Below are 26,433 nucleotides of genomic sequence, written 5' to 3'. Positions count from 1 at the left end.
CTCGCCGTATGGTGCCCCCTTTACGAAAATGTTCCAGAATCTTCTCCCGGTCTTTGTAGTTGAGGATCTTGGCAATCACGGGCCTGGGCGGATTACCCGGCGGTGGCCTTCTGATCAGGGCCCTATGTGCCCTCTCCACTGCAAATCCCTGCGTTAGGGCACCTCCGGTGATCTCCTGCAGCAGCAAAGTCTCAATAAAATCTCTGGGATTCTGGCCCTCAGCTCCCTCCGGTAGGCCCACAATCCGGATGTTGTTTCTGCGGGCCCAACCTTCTGCCTCTTCAGCCCTGCTTTCCAGGTTGCCTACCCTCTGCACCAGGGCATGGATCTCTCGTTTGTGCGCGGTGCATTCCGCCACAGTCGGGCCCATCTCCTTCTCCAGGGACTCTGTGCGCTCGGCCAGGGTTCGCACATCTTGCCTCAGGAGGTTCACATCCTCCTGTACCGCCCCGACCTGAAGTTCCATCGCAGTTTTCAGTTCGGCCACCGCAAGTTGGAGTTTGGTCTCCCATTTCGCCTTCAGATCAGCGATCGCTGCCAGGACCTCCTGGTTCGTTCCTCCTGCGGCCATCTCCTTGGGCTGGGCCTTCTCTTTGCTCCTGGTCCCCTCGGTGCCAGGCGATGTCTTGGCAAATTCGTCGAGCGTGGGCTGTTTATTCTTCGCCCTCAGGAGCTTGCTCGACATATCTTCGATCAGGAGCGTCCCTTCGATCTCACTTAGGCCCCAGGCCTGGGGGAACTATGTCCCCCCGTCGCCACACAGTTTCGGTTACCTCCAGTCAGGCTTGCTCTCGCTGGATCGCGCTGAACGTGAACTGAGGGAATCGCCTCCAGAATCCCGGTCCCCGATCCTTTGTCCCAACATCAAGCGACGGCAGCCATTTTGTCTGCCGGCGAAGCTCCGCCCCCAAAACTTCACGCGGCTCCTGAGTACACAAGCGCTGCACAATCCCGTATGAGAATGCACCCACATGTGCAGCCAAGCCTCGCATTTACAGTCATCACCGTCTATGCCACATCGTAGCGGCCGTTGCGCGGATTCAGCCGGATAATGTTCGGATCAGCGGGAGCTCCCGTTCAGGCACGTCCTTTCACATGGCGTCCAAGCCACGCCCCCCTGGTTCGAACATTTTTAACTTCTATGAGGAGGGGAGAGTGGTCGGAGATCCCCCTGGCCAGGTATCTGGCGGAGACAAGCCTGCGTGATGTCCCGTGGGGGGAGGAAGAAGTAGTCAATGTGTGACATGGAGTCATGAGCATTTGAGAAAAAGGAGTAGCTGCCTCTGATTTGTGTAGCTGCTGCCAGGCGTCTCCCAGGCCTAGCGCTGAAGTGAAGGATTGTAACTTGGTAGTGCAGTTTGGGTTCCTATTTCCCATGTGTGTGCAATCTTACCTCCAGTCCATGACCTCATTGAACCCCCCCCCCCCAAGAAACCCCCTCCCTGCAGGTAATTCAGGAGTTCAAGCATGAGTGGGGGCGAGGCGTAGATTGCCACCACCCACCATGTTGCTCCCCACAGCTCCCATTTGATTAATAATATATTCCCCTGGGGTCAGATCTAACTTCTGTGCAATGAAGGGGGATTATCTTGTGGATCAGATTCATCGCCCTTCGCGCTCCCCTTGACAAGCCAATGTGGCATGCCTTATTGTAGTTCGTCTTTCGAAAACAGTTTACAAAACTCCCCCCACCCAGGTGTGTTTCGGTCAGTGTCCGCGGAGTGTCTGTTCAAGGACTGGATCACCAGGTGGCGCTTGATGCTGGAGCCCAGCTCATTTACATTCCATGTCAAAAAGGAGATTTTCCCTTCAGCCATTATCCTGTCAAGAACTTTGTACGGCGTACCTGAACAGAGGGCCCTCCACCACCTTGTTCCCTGACCGCACCCCCTGCTGATTTGCCTTCTTGAATTTCTGAACTTTCCTGCATTTCACTGCCATCCAGCCAAACCTTATATATGTCCTCATCCCTCCTCATCCCCCCGAGATTCCCCCTGTCCCCACCCTGTACTCCCCCCCCCCCCACCCCAACTTGAAGCACCTGTCGCACAAAATCGCACCAACGAGTGCCAAGTCTAACACAAAACATCTACGCGGTCCCGCTGGACCAGCCACCACAGCGCACACTCCGGTCCTGTGGACACCTATGCCCATTACAGCATAATATTGTATTTCAGTTCTCTGTTGCTCCTCGTTTAACTGCATCTTCAGGCGTTGCCCCCCGTCTCAGACCGGGCCTCTGTCTGAGTAAACTGCTCTGGGATTTGAATGTCGTCGGTGCACAGCGGGCGGTTTTGCAGTGGCTCACGTCGCTGCTTCTCAGTTGAGTTTCTGGTCTTGATAAGACCTGGGTCTCGAGCCAGGCCCATGCCTCCTTCAGGGTGTGGAAGAGATGGATGCACCCTCTGGACCTTGAGCTGGGCTGGAAAAAAGAGGGCATATTTGATGCCCATCGAATGCAGCTTTCTTTTGATTGAGTCATATGATTGACATGCCTTTTGGACCTCTCTGGTGTAGTCTGGGAAGAAGCATGTGATGGGGCCCTTGGCCCACGCCATTTGTAGTAAGGCATCTCTGTCTTGGTAGTTCAGTAGCCTTGCTATAATGGTCCGGGGAAGCACCCTAGGGGTGGGCCGGCCCGTTGGGATCCTGTGTGCTCTTTCCACAGATAAGAATTTAGAACTTTTTTTAGGGGCAAACTGGTCCGCCAGCCAATCTTCCAAGAAGAGCTCTATGCTAGGGCCTTCCTCCTTCTTGGTCACCCCTGAGGTTGCAAAGGTTGTTACGGCGGACCCTGCCTTCAGTCTCTGTTTTCCAGATGCGTGTGCTTATGGGTGACCGTTGTGAGCTGAGCTGCTTCTCTAGCTTTTTTTTCTGTAAATTTGACTTTATTGAGTTTTGTTCATTAAGAGTCACATTACATAAACACATTTCAAACTTCAAAATATAGAGTTTGGTCATAAATTTGAGTGTTTTCAATTGGTTACCTCTTCTACTTGTTCTGATCCCACACTACTGTGTCACAACATGACTTCCCCCTCTTCCCCCCTCCCCCTTACCCACATGGGTCAAGCGAGCATTTACACAGTCTTTACAGTGTGTGTGACAATAGAGAGTCATCAGCTTTGGATAATTTGGGGTGTAAGGGATTCACGTTGACGTGAGCAACGTTTGGCCCTGGTGAATTATCATAAAGGCAGTCAGTGCTTTATGCCTGCTCAGGTGACTGTTCATCCTGGGGATGTGATTTGCTTGAGAGGTATTTATTTATAAAGTCCATCCATAATGCCTCGTATTGAGCCGATTTTCCATGCAATGTTGCCTTTTTTCTTTCCATCACACATATGTTGGAGGCGACATTGATCCATTCTCTTTTGCTGGGCGTTGATTTGCATTTCCAGTTCATTACTAGTGTGGCTCAGGCAGCTAATAGAAGCTGGGGTGCCAACCCTCTGACCCTGTCCCAATCGTTTTCCTCTTTTTCAAGACCAAATGGTATGAGGTAGGGGTCAGTGACTCTGTTGATTCCATCTATGTCTTTGATCCGTACCTCATCCCAAAACATCCTTATTCGGGTGCAGCCCCACCACATGTGCCAGTAGTCAGCATTTTCCCCGCACCCCCTCCAACATTTTGGGTTTGCTGTTTGAAACATTTTGGAGAGTCTGAGGGGCTCGTATTGCCACCTTTGTAAGAGATTAATTGTATGTAATTTATATTGATTGAAAATGGATATTCGTGTTGCAGCTGCGTACATAGTTCCCCATAGGTCTGGGCTAATCTCTGCTCCTGGATCTCTCTCCCATCTACCCCGTAAGGGCTCTGTGGTCCTCTTTCCCGCTTCTATCAGTTCTTTGTACATTATTGATATTAGACCCTTCATTTCTGTTTTGATGTCGAGTATTTTCTCAAAAGGGGTGAGGTCCCTGTTCAATTTGGTTTCCCATTTTGGTTTTGTTAGGATGCCTTTTATTTGAATATATTGATAGGTGGACAGGGGGCCTACTCCCAGAGCCTCAGTTAGTTCCGGAAGGGGTATAAAGTGGTACTTTTTCCGCAGTTGCCCCACCCTCTCTAAGCCAGCCTCGTACCAGGCTTGGTAATGTTCTACATTGGGGATTTGATCATTGATGCCAGGGGACCATAAGTGGCTCAGAGGGGATGGCCATGTGGTAATTGCGTGGGTGTCTTTTCCCTCCCTCCAGATGTCCCATATGGTACTCAATATCGGGTGGTCTTTTATCCTTCTCTGGAGTTTTTTTTTTTTTGGGGGCTCATAGCCATTCCGAGACTGTAGCTGGTGACAGGTAGAGATTATCCATGTGGACCCACTGGGGGTCTTTGTAATTGCGCAGGTGAGGGATCAGGACTCGTAGCTGGGCCGCTACATAGTATTTTTTTAGGTCTGGTAGGCCTATTCCCCCCCCTTTCTTTTTGGAAAGTGTCGGGGTGTCATAGGAAATTCTTGCCTTCTGCCCTTGCTAGAGGAATTTCAAAATGGTGTTCTTGATCTCAGAAAAAAAATGTTCAGCATCTTAATGGGTAACATTTGGAAGGGGTACAAGAACCGGGGAAGGGATACCATTTTTACAGCATTGAGTCTCCCAAGCCAGGATATCGTCAATTTGCTCCATCTCGCTTAGTCAGCACGGAATCGCTGGAGGAGCGAGCGGAAGTTGGCCTCATATAAGTCTGCAATGTCTTTGGTAATTTGTATACCTATGTATTTTAGTTTGGAGTGCTCGATCATAAGGTCCAGTGGGGAAAACTTATTTTTGTTCTCCTCCGTTTGCCCTTGCAGGGGAAAGAGTGTGGATTTTGTTTTATTTACTTGGAACCCGGAGAGGTGATGATATTTTTCTAGAAGGGAGAGAGCTTGGGGAATGGATGTCATGGGATTGGTAACATGTAAGAGTATATCATCCGTATAGAGCGCTATCTTGTACTCTGTTTCTCCTAGGTGAATGCCTTCTACTAAGGGGTCAGCTCTCATTGTCAGTGCCAGGGGTTCTAGGGAGAGCGCAAAGAGGATTGCGGAGAGGGGGCATCCCTGTCTGGTTCTGCACTCTAATTTGAACCATCTGGAGTATTCCCCATTTACAAATATGGATGCCTCAGGGGACGTGTACACTGCATGTATTCCCTTTCTAAACCTGGGGCCTATTCCTATCTTGCGTAGGACTGAAATTAGGAAATGCCATTCTTGTATAGATTTTCGCGTGACGATTAAGTCGGGAAATGGGATGGATTGAGCCGCATTTTTTGGGGTCTCTCCTCTCTTTAGGGATCACTGTGATCAGTGCCCGAGTGAAAGCGTCTGGGGCTTTCCCTGTCTCTAGTATTTTGTTGAAGAGTTCCACCATAAAGGGCGTTAGTTGCATAGTGAAGGTTTTGTAGAATCTGGCTGTATAGCCGTCTTCCCTGGTGATTTGCCTATGGTTAACCTCTTTATCGCGTCTTTGACTTCTTGTTCGGTTATAGGGGATTCAAGGAGTTCTGAGTCTTGGCTCGATATCTTGGGCATGTTGATCGAGGATAGATAGGCCTCTGTCTCGGGTTGGTCAGAGTTTATTTCTGAGGCGTATAGGGCCTGATAGAATTTGGCAAAGCATTCTGGGATGGTGGGATGAGTGTCAGTAGTGGAAGGGTTATCTTCTATAATTTCTACTACTTTTCTCTCATTTCTTTGTTGTCGGAGTCTAGCAGCGAGTAGTGCGTCAGCCTTGTCCCCCTTTTCGTAGAATTTTTGTTTCAGAAGCCTAAGCTTGTGCACTACCTGTTCATGTTCTAACAGTTTCGATTCTTCCCTCTTCCTTTTAGCTTTGTCAATCTTAGTCTGATCACACCCTGTACCTCTCCTACTGTCCTCCTCCAATTGACACAGTTCAGTTCTCAGTCTGTGTTCAATAATTCTGTGCTCCCTCTTGTTGGTCGTTCCCTCCCGTATCAGGATCCCTCTCCATGTGGCCTTCCCCGCCTCCCAGATTGTCTGCTTGGGCACTTCCCCTGTATTATTCATTTTGAGGAATTCATTGATTTCGGTCCCCATTTCTAATTTGAACACTGCACCTTTCCAGAGGCTTTGGTTCAATAGCCATTTTCCTTCCCTGGTTAGTAAGTTTTCCCATTGGATGTCTGCTGTTACCATGTCATGATCTGACCATGTAATTGGGGATATGTGTGAGTGTGTGTGGAGTCGGCTAGGTCTTTGGATAGGTATATGTAATCAATTTGGGTAGAAGTGTTATGGGGGCAGAGAAGAAGGTGTAGCCCTGGTCGTTTAAGTGCATGACCCTCCACACATCTATCATTCCATATGTTTCCATCAATCCTGCCAGATCTGTGAGGTCGCCCCTAACTTGATTTATTGTGTCACGGTTGACAGTTTTCCTGTCTTTGGCCGGGTCAGCACATTGGTTGAAGTCACCTCCCAGTGTGACGTGGCCAGAGGCTTCCAGTAATATCTTGGACATTGTTTTGGTAAGGAACCTGGTCTGAGCTGTGTTGGGTGAGTAAAGTGTTGCGATCATGACGTTCACCCTGCCTATGTGTCCTGTTAATAACGGCGCTCGACCATCTTTGTCGGACCATATTTTAGTTTCGGAAAAATCTATACCTTTCCTGATAAGGATTCCAATTCCTCCCCTTCTGAGCGGCCCTGATCCCCAGAATTCCATCCCCTTGCGCTTTCCAAGAATATGCCTTTCTTCTCCCTTTGCGTATTTTCTTTCTTGTGATAAAAGAATGTCCAGCTCGGCTCTTTGGAATTTGCTAGCCACAAGCAATCTTTTGGTTGGTGAGTTGAGCCCTTTTACATTAAGTGTCCCCACCCTTGGAGAATCCCTCCTTCTTGCCTCAGCGTTCAATGTCATCGTTTGTTCGTTTGAAGGATTGGCTTCTGTGAGATGACTGTTGTGTTTTTACCATGGTTCTCACACTGAATTGAGTGTCTCGGGTTGGTAAAGGTGCTGCTCCAACCCTTTACTTAACCTTACCTTCCCTCCCTCCCCACCCCCGTCCCTTCCTAGATGACAGCGTTCGATCGAGCCAGATTGGAAGCAACCGGTCTGCATCAAACCACCTGTGGGGGCCGTTTCTTCACGCCCCTTGTTCTAATGTGTCATCACAGTCTTCATTGAGTTTACCCAGTGTCCCCCGCCCCTTGGGTGATCCTTTCAAGTGCTTAGTGGTGTCCTGAATTGGGACCTCTATTTTTTAGAAAAACACTTTATCATCAGTGTGTTAAGATCTGTTATACCCATTCGTGAGTGTTCAATTGTCTGCCTCCGGGGAGAGGTTACCTCTTTGGTATTTCCTTGAACCTTTCACACGTTTCCTTCTTGGTCCTTGGATACGCCATTCACGGTCTTCTCGCCTTGGGTCGCCTCGATTGTTTTCTTCTTCCTCTCGCGGGCCAATTAGGTCGGTGATGCAGGCTTTTATTTCCCTTTCGGATCTGAATCTGATCTTGGACCCTTCATATTCAAAGGAGAGGGAGAAGGGATAGCTCCACCTGTATCGAATATTCTTTTCCTTAAATTTTTTCGTGAGGGGGCCGCACAACCACCTTAGGGCCAGCGTCATGGAGGAGAGGTCTTGGTATATTGAGATTTGGGCCCCTCCTAGAGTGATGGACTCGTTTCTTGCTTTCTCGAGTACCCTGGTTTTGTCTTGGAAGCATTGAAATCGGCAAGGACCGATCTCGGGCCACCCGGGGGGGCCGCCGGCCCTATGGATCCGTTCTGTTATGGGCTCGTCAATAGCATCGTCAGCAACCAGGAGTTTAATGATGTCGTGGAGCATTTTTCTTAGATCGGCTTCAGTTTCGCCTTCCCGTTCCGAAGTTGCGAACGTTGTTTCGTCTTTCCCTGTTTTCTAAATCGTCCAGCTTGAGTTTGAAGTCTTCTTCTCATTGTTCCATTTCGGTCATCCTTTGATCAAGTTGTGTTTCTAGAGTGTCTATGGATGCCTGTTGTGTTCGACTCCTTCTAGCCTCTCCTCCATATTGTCCAATATTTGCGTGAGTTTGTCTTTCTTGGCCCCTATGTTGGCTCCCATATTTTTGATTTCTCCCAGCAGGGCTGCAATGTCGCCTTTCGTTGCTGCGAGTTCACTCCCTGTGGCTTTACCAGTCGCCATGTTGGGGTTGATTGCTCCTATGGGTGTGGAGTTATACGCAAAGGGGGCTAGTTTCTGCTTCGCACTCATGTAATGTCCGGAAGATGGTCTTGATGTAGCGTTAGGGTTCTCGTGGGGATTCGTGGGCTTGTTTGCACACTGGGATTTCAGGTGCGGTGACTTTGCTTTGCCTTGAAGCTTAGAAAAGTATAGGTCTGTTGCGGTCCTTGTGTAGGGTACTTGGCGGATGTGGAGTCGTTTGCCCCCGCTGTTTATGCGGCTTCTCCTTGTCTGGCAACGGGGTGTTTACTTCTTGTGCGGTGTGTTTCTGGCTCTTTCTTGGCTCTATATGCCAAGCTATGGCGGATTGGGTCTCCCCCTTTGTTGCTTACAGACCTTGGAGGCCAGGCATGGTGTCTTGGCGCACAAGTTCATTAGAGGATGACTTTAGAATGATTCCAGGATCTGGGGTGCTGTGATGTGGTTTGACTGGGCACGTTTCGGTGATCTCCGTGGCCTGGGTAGAATGTCTGCGTGCTGTTACACGTTCTTGGGGATTCCGAGGATGGCTTGTTTCAATGAGGCTTGTTATTGGTCCGGACCCGGCGATAGGGTTCTGTAGGGTGGTGTCTGCCTCAAGTAGGTCTGCACCTGTTTAGGTGGGTCCACTCTGGTCAATGGGGGTGTCCAGGGTTTTCTTGTGATCCTGCATTGGGGCAGGAGGTTATGATAAGAGAGTATTGTTGGCGTTACTTCCTGAGTGCCCCCTGCATGTTTCAGTTTGCCTGTGGGCGTGTGCACTTCCAGTCCTCTTGCCTGTCATTCACTGGGGGTACTCTGATGGCAGTGTGCTAATGCCCCATTATTTAATTGTGCCTACTCTCCTGCTCACGTGTCTTATTATGGCAGGTGGCGTGAGGGCCTGTTGGATCGGTGCCCTGATTTTTCTTGGGGAGTTCTAGAGTGCTGGAGTTAGAGGGGCTTTATTTGTTCGCTGCCGCCTCGGATCTCATAAAGGATGATTCGCCGCTTGTATTACGCGGCGACACTTTGGTCCGTATGGGTTTAGATGGAGCCGTCAGATGTCGGACTCAGTCTGATTTACTGGGGGGGAAGGCCCGCTGAGTGCTTCCCGCGCTGCACCTTACCTTATGGTGCACCGAGCGGGCTCCGGCTCCTGCGGAGTTGCGCACTTCACATGCCGGGTCTGCGGCCAGCTCCGCCGGCACTTATGATGGCTCTCCAACGTTTATGGATTCGATGCGGTGCAGCAGGGTTCACGGCACTCTTTAGTCCGCTTTGTGTTCGGGGCTGGTCACAGATTCCGTCCTCTCAGGACCGCTTCAGTGCCGCCCTGGGTCTTGGGGGGCAGGGGATCCTCTCGGCGGCACTGTTTCGTGTGCGTGCTCACGTCTCCCCGGTTCTTTGGGCCGTAGGTGTGTTTTGTAGCCAATCCCCAGCCCGATTTTCTCTGGGATTTTTCCAGTAGGGTGAGGGGGGTCTTTGGACGTCCACTGCTCGATTTCTGCCTGAGGGGGGTGCTGGGGGCACAAATGGGGGCTCCTTGTCTGTCCTCTCCGGGGGATTCCTGTGTTTGTTTGGTTCTTATTGTAGGAAGATTGCAGGACTACACCCTCTTGTGTGTGGTGTATGCCTGCAAGTTGTGGCCGAAGTGTTGTGTGGTTTGTTGTGGCGGCCTCCTGCCTCAAGGCCGATAAGCTGTGTCAGGTGCCCGGTCCTATTCCTGCCTCAGGCCTTCACCAATTCTCCAGGGAGGCCGCTGCCCGCCCCAGCGCCAAGCCGCCTCGGATTGCCCCCTTATGTGAGCCTTACACCACTTTTCGTTCCATGTACGCTGTGATTTTATAGGGTTCCAGTGGGGTTGTTAAGTGGCCCAATGACAGGGAGTGCTTGTCACCAAATGTTAAATTGGGCTAAGGGGGAGTGCCCATGGCAGATGTCTGCTGTTGCTACTATGCCCTGCTCCCGTCCTCAGTCCGTTCTGCGCCGGCCTGCACAGTTCTTTCCCTGCCATTAGCTGGTCGCAGATACTGCTATTGCTGTTTTTCCACCATTGGCCCAGGGATATACTGCTCTTGTTCCGGTCGCCGGCGAGTGCCTCTTCCCACCACCCCGGAGGATGCAGCTCTGTGTTCTATGGCTGGGTGGAGGGGTGAGGGGAGACCGCCCCCCCCCCCTGCTGTCCAATGGCTCCCTGCTCTGAAATGGTGCCAAATCTGGTCCGCCACTCACGGGCAGATGTATGAGGTCACCTAATCCCCGATTTCAACATGTGTTGCAATGTTTTGGAGCTAGAGCGTTCGCCGGCTTCGCTCCACTAAGGGAAATGTTTAGTTATCCTGGGAAACAGGATATAAATGCAGGAAGTCGGCGGCCTCGGCGGAGCAGCAAAAACTCACGTCTCCATCCATCTGCTGCGCAACAGCGGCCCCCCCATAGCAGGACCCTTGAACCTCCCGAAAGACCGGACTGGGCTTCTGCTCCCAAGGAAGCTGTGGTCGAAATCCCACCCTCAGTTAAATGTGCCCATATTTCCTTCCAGCTTTCCCATATATAGGAATCTATACAATATTAAATTATGGCATCCGTGAACGTCAAAGAAAAAAGATGACGGAAGACCTAAGGAGACTGGGTGTAGAGATTGGTATGTATTGAGAGAAGAAGGGAATGACAAACAGAATGAGAAGGATAAGATAATAAATAATGTTATGTGGTTGAAACCAGAAAGTGGGGAAGATTGTAATTGGAGGAGGTAATAGCCAATGATGGGTGCTAATTGTCAATGACGACAGTCGCCCAGTTTAAGGGAGTAAGTAGAAGGGCTTCACACACTGTTTTTTTTTTGGGCAAGGTTTCTACATACCTTGGTTCCCCATGACATTGAAATGCTTAAGTCTGCCAATAGACAGGCTTTGTGTCCCTAAGCATTTTGTGCACAAGCCTCAGGTTTTTAGTAACCATGAGAACAATGAGGAAACCAAACAAAGTTTTTTTTTTTTGCTTGCTTTTCAGGGAGCTTTTGCAAATTCGGATTGTTGACATACAAACTCTCCCAAATGATGAGTTCCTAGGGAAGTAAGCGGAAGGGCTTTGCTGTCTGTGTTTACTTGGGCACGACTTCAACATGCCCAGGTTCACCATGCAGTGAGTAAATTCCAGGCATTACCCACGCTCTGGTGCAGTAAACATCTCTCCAGCTATCTCTCCTCTTGGCGCTTCAACCTTTCCTTCTCATGCCTTTGTGTGCATCTTATCTATCCCTCGTCCTCATGCCAACTATCTACCCGACTTTGCTTCTCCCTACCACTTTGGCAACCTGATTTCTTAGTCCAGAGCTCCAGATCCTGCAAAATTCTGCAACACGTTTAGCCCTAAACGCTTAGAGACTTTCCCACATCACTGGGCTGGTGGCCGAGCTTCACTGGCTTCTGTTGAGAAGCCGGATCAGGTTTAAGGTTCTGTGCATCATGCACTGATTTCACTCTTGTCGGTCCCGTTTTCCTTCAGTCAAAACCTCTTGACTATGTTCCTTCGCAAAGACTGTGATTGCTTCTCAAAATCTATTAGTAGTTCCACGCTTCCTGTAGGTGTAGGTCAATGTCCGGGGGATGTTTTTTTTAGTACTCGCCCTGGTTTTGTGGAATTCACTTCCCCAAAGCTTGAGAGGGATCTCTGATCACCTGCTCTTCCGAAAATCCCTTAAAACATTTCTTTTTGAAGGCATGCTATCTTGCAGCTTCACCGGTCTGCTGTAATTTCGTGATCAAGAAATACAGATACATACATACATGCATACATACATACCACTGAATATTCTAACATACTCCTCCTTTGCCTCTCTGACAGGCGAAGTACTCGGACACCATAAACTATGGTAAGAGGCGCTATACAAATGCAAGGTAACATAACATGCGAATACGGTACTCTCCTCTGGAGATGACCCTCCATAAGTCTCTGAAGGGCCCTGCAATGTAATGGGGCTGGGAAAAGTGCCCGAATTGCAGCCAAAAACCTCCCTATAACCCGAGCCAGCACCCTGAGATGGAGAAAATCCTTCTTTCGTATGGATTTTATTTGAAGCCGAACCCCTTTCATTTGTTTCTTTGGCAGTAGCAGTTGGCACTGCTGAGAATCTATAACAAATCCCAGAGACTGGATTCTCAGTGTAGGCTCAAGATGATAAGACTTCTCAAGGTTGATGACAAACCCAGATCCTGAAGAAAGAATATTGACATCCTGAAATGGAACAATAGCAACTCTTTCTCCTGAGCTAATAGAAGCACATCGTCCAAGTACACTATCCAAATTTCCTTGCCCTGAGGAATGCCATTTCTGGGCGAAGAAGCTTTGTGAAGCACCAAGGATCCCCTGACAGCCTCAAGAAACTAGCCACTTTACCATTGACTCAATCAGAATTCCAGTACTCGACACGGTAAAAACGCTAGGTGTCTATCTAGATTCCAACCGATCTATGACCAGAGAAGTAAACGCAATCGCCTCCTCTGCGGTTTACCATGCAAAACTCCTCAACGCAATCAGGCCTTTTCTGTCAAAAAACACCTGCACCAACATAGCTAGAGCCATAACTGGTTCCCGGCTAGACTACTGTAATGTTCTCTTCCTAGGGACCTCCAACAAAAACCTCGAGAAGCTGCAAGTAATTCAGAATAGCGCCCTGTGCGCTGCACAAGGCATTGCCAAGAGGGAGCACATCACTGCTGCTAGAAAAGCATCCCATTGGCTCCCCATAAAGGAAAGGATTATATTCAAGGCGCTAAGCATCACCCACAAATGTGTCCATCTCTCAGTCCCAGCGTACCTATCCCAGAGAATCCACCCAGTCGGGTCCCCTCAAGACCCACCAGGACACCCTATGCCAATATGCTCTCCGTGTCCAGGGTAAAAAGAGCTAGAGCAGGTGGCGCAAGCTTCCCCTACCTTGCTGCACTACATTGGAACACCCTCCCCACCTCTCTGCGAGCTGAACCCTCACTGACTGCTTTCCGCAGAGCCATGAAAACTACCTTGTTCACCTAACCAACCTCTCATGTTTAAACTTTAATGACTAACATGTATGATGTACTATGATGTATGATGTACCCTGTTGTATGATTCTCCTCATCGCTTGACACAGGATCCTGCCTCACTGTAACCCAAGGCACAACCTATACCTGTACCTGTAACTAAGTTCCCTTACAAGTAACAGCGCCACAATGCCCTTGTGCTGCCTGCACGCTATATAAATGTAATTAAATAAATAAAGGGGGCAAATGAATGACATCCATCTTCAAGTGGCGATAGACTACAAATTAATTTAGTGCTTTGAGTATAACTGGATGGAACACTCTGTTATTCTTTGGAACCGGAAAAACGGAATTGAGAAAGGGACACACCACTTGGAGGCTGGCACCACTGACCACTTTCGAATGAGCTCTCAAATCTGTGTCCACCAAATATTGTTTCTCCTGACTGAATACAAACAGGAAATGGAGAATAACCTGACAAGGGGAAGAATAAAACTCCATGCGGTATCCCACTACCGTTTAGAGAACCCACATGTAGTATTTCCTGGGAAGAAACACTTAATGTTGACCTGATGCAGAACAAGAAGGTTTTGTACCCCTGCTGGAGCAACCTCTACACTGATTCCCCCTGTTTAGGGAAGGAGGTTTTGTGCATTCCTCTGGAAGCAAAGAACCCTGCATGCATGTTAGGCAGAAACCTGTGCAGGTCCCTTAGGGACCACTGCAAAAGATTTAAGACTACAGGTGTTGGCAGTAAACCCACTTGGTAGCAGTCTGTACCACCCAGATTTACCTGGTAGCTGTGGCTGAGCAGTCGGACTTCGCTCAAGAAGAGTTAGGCAGTATGCAAATTATACACAATAGGCACTCGGGTACAATAATACAAGCAAACACTGACCAGAGCTTTGGTATCAAAGTATATAATTATTTATTTAAAAACACACAGTTTGAAACACTCCAGCACTCTTATTGTAAAATATTCTAAATACAGTTACTATTGTAATATATACACCCCTTTTTCCTTATCAGATAAGTCACAGTAAAACACCACTTATTTTCATACAGAGGTGAGCGCTTAACTAGATTGCACTCCAATAAGTTTGTAAGAAAGGGAGGGAAAAAGACAGAATATGGAAAGGTACACCACTCTAAGGTTCAGGAACACTATAAGCAAGGCAGAAGAGCAAAAGTCACTGGTGAGCCAAAGTCCAAAGGCTGGGCCCACTCTTAGAGAGAGCAGAGCACAAATGCGCCCAAGATCACACAGTTACACTAGGCTTAGAAAGTCTTGCAGAGGGTTCAAAAAGAGTTTAGTGAGGCTTAGGAAAGTTTAGCCAGGGTGTCCCAGGCTAACCCAGGTTCGAAAGCCAGGGGCTAAATCTACTCCGTACAGCAAGGGAAGCCAGGCGGGACACGGTACCTTAAGTGGGACGGATCCTCCAGCGGTGGCAGTTGTTCCTGGTAGTGGGTGCAAGTTGCGCCGTCGTCCAGGGAAAGAGAAGATCTCGACTTGGAGGAAAGATGAAGGTCGTTGCACTACCAGGGCAGAAACCAGCCGCGGAGTTTTCCAGTTAAAGGTGGTACCGTTGTTTCGCGGTCGTGGTAAAACGTGGTATCCCGGTTGCCGGGGTGCTTGGCACGGGCAAGGCGACCACGAGGTACGTCGGGAAAGCGAAAAGACGGTGAAACTGGTTATCCCCACCAGTCAAAGGAAGAAGACTCTCCGGCGGGAGATCTTCTCTGTCGTTGGGAAAAGTGGTGAGGCAGTCCAGCAGGGCTCCATCGGTAGTGGTGTCGTGGCAGGTCGGCTCAGCTTCTCCCTCGTCGGATTCTTAGGTCCTGTGGCGACTTCTGAAGTTCCAGTCCCCAAAGCCCTGCTTTTATGCAGCAAACCCCCATTCACTCAGCCTAGCTGTCACTCAAACATGCTAAGTGGTGAGCCCGCCGGCTCACCACTTGGGCCAATGAGGATGGAGTGCGACTTGAGTTGCCTAGGCAACTCAGTCCAGGGTGCCTAAATTCCCCTCCACCCCTCCTAAGTACCCCAGACAGAATGGCACCACTTTGGAGGGCTTCTGTGGAGAAGCCCGCCAAAAAGTGGAACAAAGGGCTCAACTTGGGTTGGAGTGACAGAAGAGAACACGAACGCCATTTTAGAATCTAGTTTTGGCAAAAAATACCAACCAGAGAATTAATATTAATTAAATAAACTGGCGGTATGTTCGAGGCTACCGTAAATAATTAAATAAAGATAGTAGCCTAAAACAATGGGAAATCCCATAGGAAAATATTCGCGGTTGAATATAAAAAGTAGTATCCACTGCCACCAGCCAAAACTTGATCAGGGGGGACGGAGACATGCCCCCTCGACTAACAGATCCTGGGGCAATCGAATTGCCCCAGCCAGTACGTCCACAATATGATGGTTTGTACTGGTTCTGTTCAGAATTTGACTAGTAAAGTCAATGGTGACTTTACATGCCCTGGGAGACAGTAGTCAGTCCCAGGGTATGCAGTCTATACTGGGGGGTCACTATGACACCCCTGTGTCACTGCACTGAGGGTGCTGTGTAACACACATCACAAAAACACATGAAGCCCTATGGGATAAAAGACCCCATAGCCCATTAAACACATCTAGATCTAAAGAAACACACTCAAATCATGTCCAAGAGTGAGGGTAAAAGAGTCTCACTCTTGACAGGAGAAAAAAATAAACACCAAAAATCCAGCAAAGCTGCTGGTGGACTCACTAGGTTAGGAAAGGCAGCCTAAACAGAGAATTCTCCCTAACATTGCACCCCGCTGGATACCAGCTGTGCTGGGCGTGAGGAGCCCTAAAAGGGGCAGCCAGAGGAACAGGCCCTTCCTCTTCCAGCCCTGTTAAAACACTTAGGATCAAGACTTTCCTTTATGTTTATCTGGGCCTCATCCTGTAAATGTATGCATGAAGGTAGAGCATTCTTTAACACATCTGTCCCCAAACAGAAACCCATGGGCCTTACCTAGGTCCTGCCTCCGTTGGTCCAGCCTAGGTGCTGCTGGTCAACCTTCCCTTTCCCACTCCTCCTTCCTTTCCCCACCCTCCACCTCACATCTTAGCACCTGTGTAGATAGTTACAGGGGTGCTACAAGTGTGTTTTTTTTAAAAAAAAGTACCTTTTTTCCCCTGAGTAGTTTTCAGTGTTGATGACATTCCACTCATCAACATTGAAAACTGACTTTCCGAACCACAAAGTGCCACTGAGCCGCGCAGAAAAGGTATTTTTCATTTCTTTTTCTTTTTTTTAACAATACACCGCATTAGCACCCACGTAGGTAACTACACAGATGCTAATGGCAATATTACCTTTGTGAGGGTGCCTTAACGTGGGCAGCGGTGCAGTTACTGACAGGGTTGGCCCGCTGCCTCGGGTAATATCGCCCCAATAGCATATCCTGACAATACCTCAATGCTTTGTCTATTCGCTTCCTGGTATCTTTCCCCCTTTTTGGTAAGAAAAGCTACAATATGGTATATTTTATTTGTTTTGGCAACCCTGTCATGGAGGCTAGGCGTTGGACATTCCGACCTAAGTTCATTGTGATCATCCTTTGCCATAAATCTCCTGACCTAGTGTTTCATAAAGGATCCTACTGCCTCTGACTTGCGCCATTCCACAGATCACAAATGCTGTTTAGTGGCACGATCAAAAAAGCGTTCCCCATGGACATCTCTAAGGACCGAGCACCTATCAATAGAGCCCCGTTACTCACTTTCTTCCCCTTCGGAAGTGAATCTGAAACCTCTGACAAGAAGACTTCTAGGGTGAGAGACCCTTATCCTTGTCTCCCTCCCCCCCCACATCCCTTGAACATGTGTCCCCTGCCTCTCTTACGGGAACAGGTCTGAGGACTAGTAACCTTGTTAGAGGAAACACCTTTCCCCTCAATATGTTTATTCTTGGCGACACACTTGCCATGCGTAGCCCCTTTAGCAACTGGAACATCTTCCGGCACCAAAGCACACCCAACTTAAAAGTCTGAAATACCCATTATAAGAAGGTCAAAAGGAGAGGCACACGTGTTATTAAGGTCCTGCTGGGTGTTATCCGTCGACTCCAGTACCACCCTGCTTATTGCCTTGGAACTATCTTCTGTCCTACTTGCTGAAGGCTTTTGCTTTACAGGAACACAATCTCCTCAAAGGAAGTAGACCAACTTAAATCTATCTGCCCCCACGATCTTTACCTGCAGCCTTCTGCATAACCCCTTCACTACCCTTAGGGGCTGACACGACCCACACATTTAGTTAAAGTTAACCTAACTGAGGCAGGAACAACTGAATTACCACGATAAAGGGTGTGGAAGAGCCAAATAGCAAGTGTGTGACAAATGTGCCTCGAGCCGAGGACTACCCACAAACCAAGCTAGCCACTGCTATTCTTCACGGGTGAGGGGGAACAGGCTGAGCAGGCCGTGATAGGGAGGAAGAGGAGGAGGGACTTCAATAAGTCCCGAAATCGAGCAGGCTCCTTCGGCAGTCACGCAGAGTAAACTATGCATCATGGTCATAGCCACGAAGCAGGCTGAATGGTTGTGGAAGCTGTATCTGTATACAGTACTACCACTCTCTGTATCCCTTTACAAGCAAAATGGCACTGAAGAGCGCCAAAACCAGCATCATGGCTTGAACCGCTCACGCTGAGTTCCAGCACTTTGCAACCCTGGAACCATGTGCATTCGGAAAATTCTGCATGCCGCCCAAGAAAGAGTAAACGTGAACTGTCCTACTACTACACCTGAAATAAATAAATAAAAAACTATGTCCAAACGTTAACATTACCTTAGTTAGAATTGTGTATAATGGTGTCCTTTTTATATCCTTCACATAGCAGCTCAAACTAGCTGGAGATAACTTATCTGGCTGGTCGAGCAACAAAGAAGAAGATGAGGAACTAGTTTATGCTGATTGGCTTTATCTCCATCTTGGATTGGGTGACTTTGCTTAAATGTAAAGGTTTTCTTTAAAATGTTGCTTGTTTTAGAATGTTCAAACATTTTAATCTTTGCTGCTGTTTGAAGTAAAGTTTTAATTGGGATGAATCTGGCAAAGTCATCGGGGAGGATCTCCTGTCATGTGGCCAGGGCAAGGCAGAAGCTACATGACTCCAACCCTGGGGGTAGCTGTCTGCGGGGAGGAACACATGGGGTGTGAAGACAACTCATTATTAGAGACATGGTGTGCCCCACACCCCGTAAAGAATAGTAATCGCAACCCATTACCATCCCACATATGTATGGCATACTGCAAGGCAGGAGTATACAGCAGGGCAAATTGTGGCCTCTTTAGGCCTAAGAAAAGATTATTGTCATCCCTAACCATAGGGGTATAGTAGTACACAAAAGACTGTTAAGCGGGGAAAACCAGTTGCCCTCAATAGGTGGTGGAGTTTCTGAAGTCCCAGATGGACGCTAGATTGAGAGATGTTATGTCGAGTAGCAACCACCCTTCAGGTTCTAAGTCGCTTAGAGAGGGAAAAAATCTCTGAGTAATGACTCAAGCGCCCTATAGCTAACATGGATGGTGTAATGGCATTGGGATTTACACATGTGTCCTTTATTAACCCAAATGTCTCAAAAACCCTCTCATGTGGGTGGTTGGCTTGGTTAAAATATTTAAGAAAAAATGGTGATCTAAGTAATCACAAAAAATAAATGATTAAAAAAAGTTACTTTTATCGCACTGGAGGTGCTAGAAACCCATTTGTTGCTGGGTTGTGGTCTTTAGTATCTTGGTATCCCCTCCTTGTCTTGGAGATATCATGTAGTGTTGTGGAGGGGCCACAACAGGTCAGGTCGACCGGTTTCGATGGCTATGAACAATTTGGAACCATCTTCTTCAGGACAAAGGATCTCTTCAAGTGGTGACACAATCACTTGCTGTGCTCTTAGGTAGTACAGCATACACAGCCTAAACAGGCTACATCGAATCCTGGTGTAGTCAAACAGGCCCGATCAGGCAGTAGTGGGTGCTGCGGCGCTGTTTCGTGTGCGCGAGCAGCTTCAGCAGAGGCTGTGTTGTAGAGTATCTGCTTCCGAACGCGGAAGAAACAGTAAAGCTTCTTCCGCGTGTGATGCGTTGGAAGGAGGCGTGGCTAGATAACCGGCTGAATCCAATGTGATCACCGGATTGTGAGGTGTGTGTGTGCACGTCTGGTTCATCAGGGAAGATCTCCCGTCATGTGGCCAGGGCAGGGCAGAAGCTACATGACTCCAACCCTGGGGGTGGCTATCTGCGGGGAGGAACACATGGGGCGTGAAGACAACTCATTATTAGAGACATGGTGTGCCCCCCACCCCGTAAAGAATAATAATCACAACCCATTACCATCCCACATATGTATGGCTTACTGCAAGGCAGAACATCCCATTGTGAACAATAGACACATACACACATATTCCTATGAACCTGCTAAGAAGAGGGCCCGAGCGATGAAGATCACTGACACTGAGAAGCACACAATGCATTCTAGTTGTTCCAAACAGATGGCCTATGCCGGGAGGCTTAAAAGGTCAGACGAGCAAGAGCCGTGGAGAATCACCATTCCCGCAGCCGATCGGGAAATCGAAGGGATGCAACGGAGAGCAGAAGTGGTCGCAAAGGCGTTGGCAGGAGAAGCTTGTAACACAGAGGTCCGCTGTACGGAGGCCCAGAGCAAAGTAAGCTCCAGAAGGAAGGCAGTAGCAGTGCAAAGACTGCCGACCAGAGAAGCTTACTGCGCGGAGGAGTGTAGATCGCAGAGAACGCCGAAGCAGCCAAGAGAGACCGGCGAGGAAAGACGGGGAGATTGTGACACTGGGGTGCTTCTCGGTATGCCTCATCGCTACAGAGGAGGGTTGGGTAAATCCAGTAAATCGAATTAAGGGAGCTAGAGCGCAAAAGCAATTGTTAGCAATACAACTGATTGATAAAATATACGAACTGGGAAAACCCGAGCAGGGGAGCTAGGAGAACAAGCCTCCCCCCCCTCACGCCCCCTGGACAAGTACCAGAAGAAGTTAGAGAGGGTCAAGGATCCAATACTGGCATAAAGGAAAATTGTTACAAGTTCGGCAAAGTACCGGCAGGAGAGTATATCCGACACACTGGATGCGAGTCTGAGACCTGCACCCATAAATACAGACAAATCAGTTTAATCAAGCCCTGGCAGGAGTGTACACCAGGCACCTTGAAAGAATACAGAAGTGCGGTACTGAATATGTACTATAACTGTGACACAAGTGAAATAAAGAGGAAACAAATCCTCTGAATGTTTAAAAGCTAGCAGAAGGGAGTCGGATTACCCCTGGTATTTGAAGCTGTGTTTACCAAGAGATGAAAGACAATCTCTTGGCACTGTTAACTTTGTGAACAGAGCAAGAGATATTTACCTATATTGGACAGTTTGGCAAGCCGAGCAAGGAAGGAAACAACTCTTGGTATCTTGAAACTGTGAACTGTGAAGACTCTATGACAACATAGGGGAGGGGAACCCCTTTCTGACAATGGTGGAACTTTGATTGTTTATTTCTTTTTGCCCTGTTTGGGACATTACATTGAACTTGTAAAATAAAGCTGCGGGTGGCAGCTAGAGAACATTAAACATTTCACTTTGATAAGTTTAGTGTGTGAGGGTCACATTAGGTTTTGGATACAGGGCAGATAACGTTTACTTTTGGCCACCCTGACGGAGACATTTGTTTTGTTGAATCAGGGAAACCCCTCATAGAGTGAGGGAGAGAGAGGTTTTCCTCCAACCCATTTATTTTAAATACAAGTTTGCAGCAATCAAAATATGCCTATCTCCGAATGACTCCTCACATAATGCATAATGGGAAGTCTCTGGTCTCGACATAGATTATCTCGCAGCATTGTTAATCGACATGGAGGACTGGGTGCTGCACCACGCAGTCAGCACAGGGAAAGATGTGCTGCTCAATTTAGCTACAGGGTGCTACACTAAAGCAGCCACAAGCAAGATTCACATGCAAAAACATGATCTCAAAGACCTGTTTAAAAACCGGATTAAAAAATGCTGTACAAAAGACAGCCATAACAAGCATGTTTCAAAAGCACAAACCAAATTCCAAGCTCCTTTTCAAAAACAGGATTCAAAGGGAAAAATAGGGTGTGAAGAAAAGGGCCAAATGCACAAAGCAGGAACTACCAAATGGAGCAGTTGTTGGGCAGCTGCTACTGGGGAAACTGAGCGTTTGAGAGCTGTTAATGTACACATCCCAAAAGGGTGGGACTGATTGCAGCTGAGCACATTCAAGCCCACTCCAGTCTTCTGTAACAGTGGACTGTAATTGGGCTCTCTCCAGCTCCTGGCAGATGAAGAATATCCCACTAATGTTGGGAAGCAATTGATTTAGCACAGCATTTAAAAAGGATAGTTATTAAATATATACCCACTTAAAAATCATGCCAGCCAATAATACTTCATATCAAACTTGGCGCAGTACTATTAATATATAAAGAAAAGGTCTCTTCACATCAGATATGAAGAGTATTGCACTAAAACTGAAATGGGAATTCTGTCAACCAAAATCAATACATTTATAAAGCAAAAACCGCACAATTTAATGTGTGAACCACATCTCAGTAACGCCAATATTACTTGTTCTTAGAACTTTGAAATCTCAAGATCTATAATTAACACTGACGCATTGCGGCAGAATCATGAATATTATTCCCCATGTGAAGATATAGGGTAAGAAATACATTTTATGCATACTAGTCCTACTGGACACTGTATATTCATTTTCCTAAATAAGCATAATTGATGTATGAATGTTAGCCATTTAATTTATTTATTTGTTTTCCTTTCTCTTTCCACTATCTGTTGGCAGATTTTCATATCTGCCCACCTTTCTGTATCATATGTCGGATCAAATCCTTGAAAAAGACGGCGTCAAAACGCATCTTGGCAATGAAATTACAATAAATGAATTAACAACAAGGCACTCAAGTTGTATTAAATATGAAAGAACAAGCCGTATTGATCATTAAAATTATGATGTATATAAATGAAGTCTTTTAGGACCAATGATCTCCTTGTTGATCAGAACCGAGTATGTTGGCTGATCATACTCCTACTATATAATAAAAGACGAGATATATGCATGTCCGAAGCCGTCCTGCCCACTTCGCCTGTCATCACTCCTAGAGGTAGCTGTTGCCTTTCTTATACAACAATAAGATTTCAAGTTCATGTTCCAGGCAAACAAAATGTGTATTTCAATAATGAAAATATACAATTACCTGCAAAAAAGGCCCAAGATAGGGAAACCACTTTAACAGCATACTTCAAGTTGCACTAAGAACATATATACATTTAAAAAACATATAAACAGAAATTCATTTGATTAAGCACCATCTCTCTAACAAAATAAATTACTTTTTTTAAATGTACTTGTCTATTATGTAATTATTCATTGTAATATTTCTTAGTGTGTATTATTGTATCAATATATTCTTCATGTGCGTTTTCAACTTTATTTGACTTCAATTTACTTTGTTTTATGATCTCGTGTCTACTTCGAATCATGCTGCGCGTGAATTGTATTACTCTGACATCCCTCAACATTATATATTTGAGTCCAAAACCCATAAGTAGAATCCAAGACAATGAGGACCAGATACAAACATTGGCCGTATGTATTAGGTTGAACTTTCAATGGATTCTGTGAGATTTTGTTTGAGGTTACTACTACTCAACGTAAAAGGAGCAATTTTCTTTTTTCTATTAACATAAATTGCGTTAACATAAATTATGTTAACACACCACTTAATATATTTACTCTGAAAATGTCTTCCTTTACGCACATTAGCTTGTGTACACAGACTTTTCCACTAGTATACAATACAAATATACAGGGAACAAACTTGTGGTGCACCCTTGGTATATGATTAATATTTGTTTTGTAAATGTAACTGGATAGTTGGTAGAATCTCCACTATACCTAGCCAGCAATCACACCATATTAATTGTTTAGAAATAGATAGTTATCCTGTGGCACAGCGAACAAGAGGTTTTACAGAACGCCCACTAACGTTATTGAATGACTGCTCAACGCCTCAGTTCACTTATGTCTTTTGAGATTTTTGCAAGTTGCAAAGATAAAATAGGATGCGGATCAAGTTAATGACCCTGTGGCTAGTGTTGGCACTACATATGTGGGACTCGCAATTAGGGCCTGGGTTTGAAATTAGTATTTGAAAATGGGTAGCAGAGAAGAGATCGTATAATGGAAGCCAGAGGTTGAGGCAGGGAAGATCAGATTTTTTTCTGGATGGCATCATGTTGTAGTGTATGTTGCCTCGTTTTCTGACCTGCAACCTACATGCTTGGGTAGGGCACCTTGAATCTGGCCCAACTGATATCAATCTTGGTGTCTTCGTCAGATCATTTGGTTTAAGGAATATGGAAAGTGACCGAACCCACCAGGTAACAGGAAGGGTTGCAAGATAGGAATAATGTATCCAGGGGGATTTAAGAGGGATTGATGAGGAGGCTTCTTTTATCGCAGGTGAGTTAAAGAAGCGAATTACATTTGATTCAGGTTACATTGTAATGCATTATGGATTAAGATGGGCAAATGCAGACATTTTGTGCTGAAGATTTATCTCAGATGGATTTGTTCTGCTACTGCGTCATTTATTTTTACTGATTGATGTACTCAAATTGATGTGCTGAAATATAGCGGCCGTCACCACCCTATAGGTAGGGTGAAACATATTTTTTGCCTTGCTGGATGAATCTGGGAGAAATCTTCCTAAAATGTGCCTGAGCCAGGCCCTTCCAAACTGGACAATTTGGGGTAAATTCTTCCAATGGTTCGACAGTTGGGCCTAGAAAAAAGTGTATTTTTTTTTGTTGGACCAAGTCCATTCATAGTCCTGTAGACTATGTAGGTACTTTCAATTGGCGCACAGGGGGTATTGCTTGAGGAGTTGAGCCAATTGAGCCAATTTTGCAGATATTTCTTCATTTGCTTTGGTGGTGTAAATCCGTCCAATAGTGTGTGTGTTTGTGTTTATTTATTTTTTTATTTCATGGTGAAGAGGCAGCACACTGCGAAACATTTGTATCATTTCCCATACTATATTGTTTCAAGCTAAGGCAGTGGTTTTTTCAAAAGCAAAATTCCAGAGTCACCCTTGGTTTTAGCAAGAATTTGCTTTAGAAAATAATGGGAAAAGGAAATCCTACAGACAATGTGTTCTTTTTAAAATGTATATAATAGGTTTTTCTTTCAATGTTTTTGGTACTCGTGAGGCCATATCTCATAAAACAATCCCTTTCACATCAAGTCAATATGCATCTGCCGAAACCAGCTCATGCAAATTGGAGATTAGCCTGCTCTTTGAAATTCTTTTCAGGTATTTCATTTATGACATGTTATGTATCCTACAATAAACAACAATTGTATTTATTATGGCGCTCCATTCAGTGAATGCACTCAGTAATGTGCGATCCAGAAGAAGCGCCCTGTATATGTCCACATCACCTCTGCCTCTCTCGTCCCATTCCCCTGCCTCCAACTTCCTCCTCCAAGTAACCCCATTACCCTTCCTCCCATCTTCTTTGTACCAGTACTGTATCGCCCCGCCTCTTTCTTCCACATTGTAATAACTCATTACCCGATCTACTTATCGTCACCAGTGCCTCATTACCCCACTCACTTTTTTCACCCCACTACCCAATTACCCCACCACACATCTAGCCTATTAACACACTGCAGTTCCATTACCCCACCTCACTCTTTCTGGTTCCAGTAGCCCATTATCCCTCCTCAAGCTTCCTCATCCAAGCACCCCATCACCCCCACTTCACTCTTCCTCGTCCCAGTATTGCTTTACACCAGCCTCACTTTTCCCCGTCCCAGTACCCACATTATCCTGCCATACATTTTGGTCTCAGTACTCAATTAGTGCTCCATTAGCCTACCTCTCTTCCTCGTCCCAGTACTCCATTACCTTTGCTTATCCCAGTACCCCAATTTCCTGCCTCACTCTTCATCTGCCAAGTAGATTACTACTCCTGACTCGCTCTTCCTCTTTTCAGTACTCCATTAGTAATCAATTACATGATCCCTTCCCTCCAGTAACCCAATAGTAATCCACGGCATTAGCCCCAGCCTCCCTCTTCCAGTATTGAATATGATGTGAAATATAGCATAACAGAATCCAGAGAAACATTAATTGAAGTGATATTAGGGTGCCAGTTTATGCAACAAAACCACTGAAATTCAGCAGATGTTGGAAGCTTTGCTGCCTTAACTGTGAGCCGCTCCATTGTGCAGACAATGAGCAATACTGATGGTATCATCAATGATCTCACAGGTAACTAGAGCACACAGATGACATCAGAAATTACATCATTGATTGCATCACATATGACCCCACTTTTGGCATTACTTCTGTCATCATTGACTTCCCCTTGAAACAAGAGCACACCTAGAAGCACACAGTAGAATGCTACTTAAATGTCTTTGACTCATTCGTTTACTGTTTTAAAAAAATGCAGGCTTCATTTTTAATTATTCACAAACTAACCATGTTTTAGGTGTGCCAATCTACCAATTGCTGACATAGCAAAATAGTTCTTATGACTGTAACCCTAGTGCCCTTGTAATATTGGAAGTACAGAACTAAGCCAAGTGTAACATTTACTATCAGTCTTTCTTTTTCATGTTGACAGCGGAAGGTTATGCTGCCTTTCAAGAAGACAGCTCAGGAGAAGAAGCTGAAAGTCCATCTAAGATGAAGAGATCCAAAGGGATCCATGTATTTAAAAAGCCCAGTTTTTCGAAAAAGAAAGAAAAAGAATTCAAAGTTAAGGAAAAACCTAAGGAGGAGAAACATAAAGAGGAAAAACATAAAGAAGAAAAGCACAAAGAGAAGAAGTCAAAGGACTTAACAGCAGCAGATGTTGTAAAACAGTGGAAGGAGAAGAAGAAAAAGAAGAAGCCAACCCCTGAGCCAGAGCTTCCTCCTGTGGAAGTCCCAAGTGTAAGACCAGTGTTTGGAATTCCACTGATTGAAGCTGCGGAAAGGACCATGATGTACGATGGGATCAGACTACCCTCAGTGTTTCGTGAATGTATAGATTATGTTGAGAAACATGGCATGAAATGTGAAGGCATCTACAGAGTTTCAGGTAACATTTAGTACAAATCTGTACAATCTACTATTTAGACTCTGTTATTTCGAAAATTACTCTGTACCTGTGGTTATATAGAG

The 26,433-nt window shown here is 46.4% G+C and overlaps 1 protein-coding gene across 1 annotated transcript in view; it reads left to right on the top strand.

Annotated features, from left to right (window-relative positions):
* RALBP1 (ralA binding protein 1) overlaps positions 1-26,433 on the top strand; it is a 593,582-nt gene that overhangs the window by 117,492 nt on the left and 449,657 nt on the right. Inside the window, exon 3 of the mRNA XM_069613390.1 lies at positions 25,892-26,350. Within this exon, the coding sequence (XP_069469491.1) occupies positions 25,892-26,350 (459 nt within the window). The remainder of the gene's footprint in view (positions 1-25,891; positions 26,351-26,433) is intronic.

This window comes from Ambystoma mexicanum, chromosome 5p (genome assembly GCF_040938575.1).
Source record: "Ambystoma mexicanum isolate Mex_15411 chromosome 5p, UKY_AmexF1_1, whole genome shotgun sequence".
Taxonomy (NCBI): domain Eukaryota; kingdom Metazoa; phylum Chordata; class Amphibia; order Caudata; family Ambystomatidae; genus Ambystoma; species Ambystoma mexicanum.
This window is presented reverse-complemented; position numbering and strand designations above follow the sequence as displayed.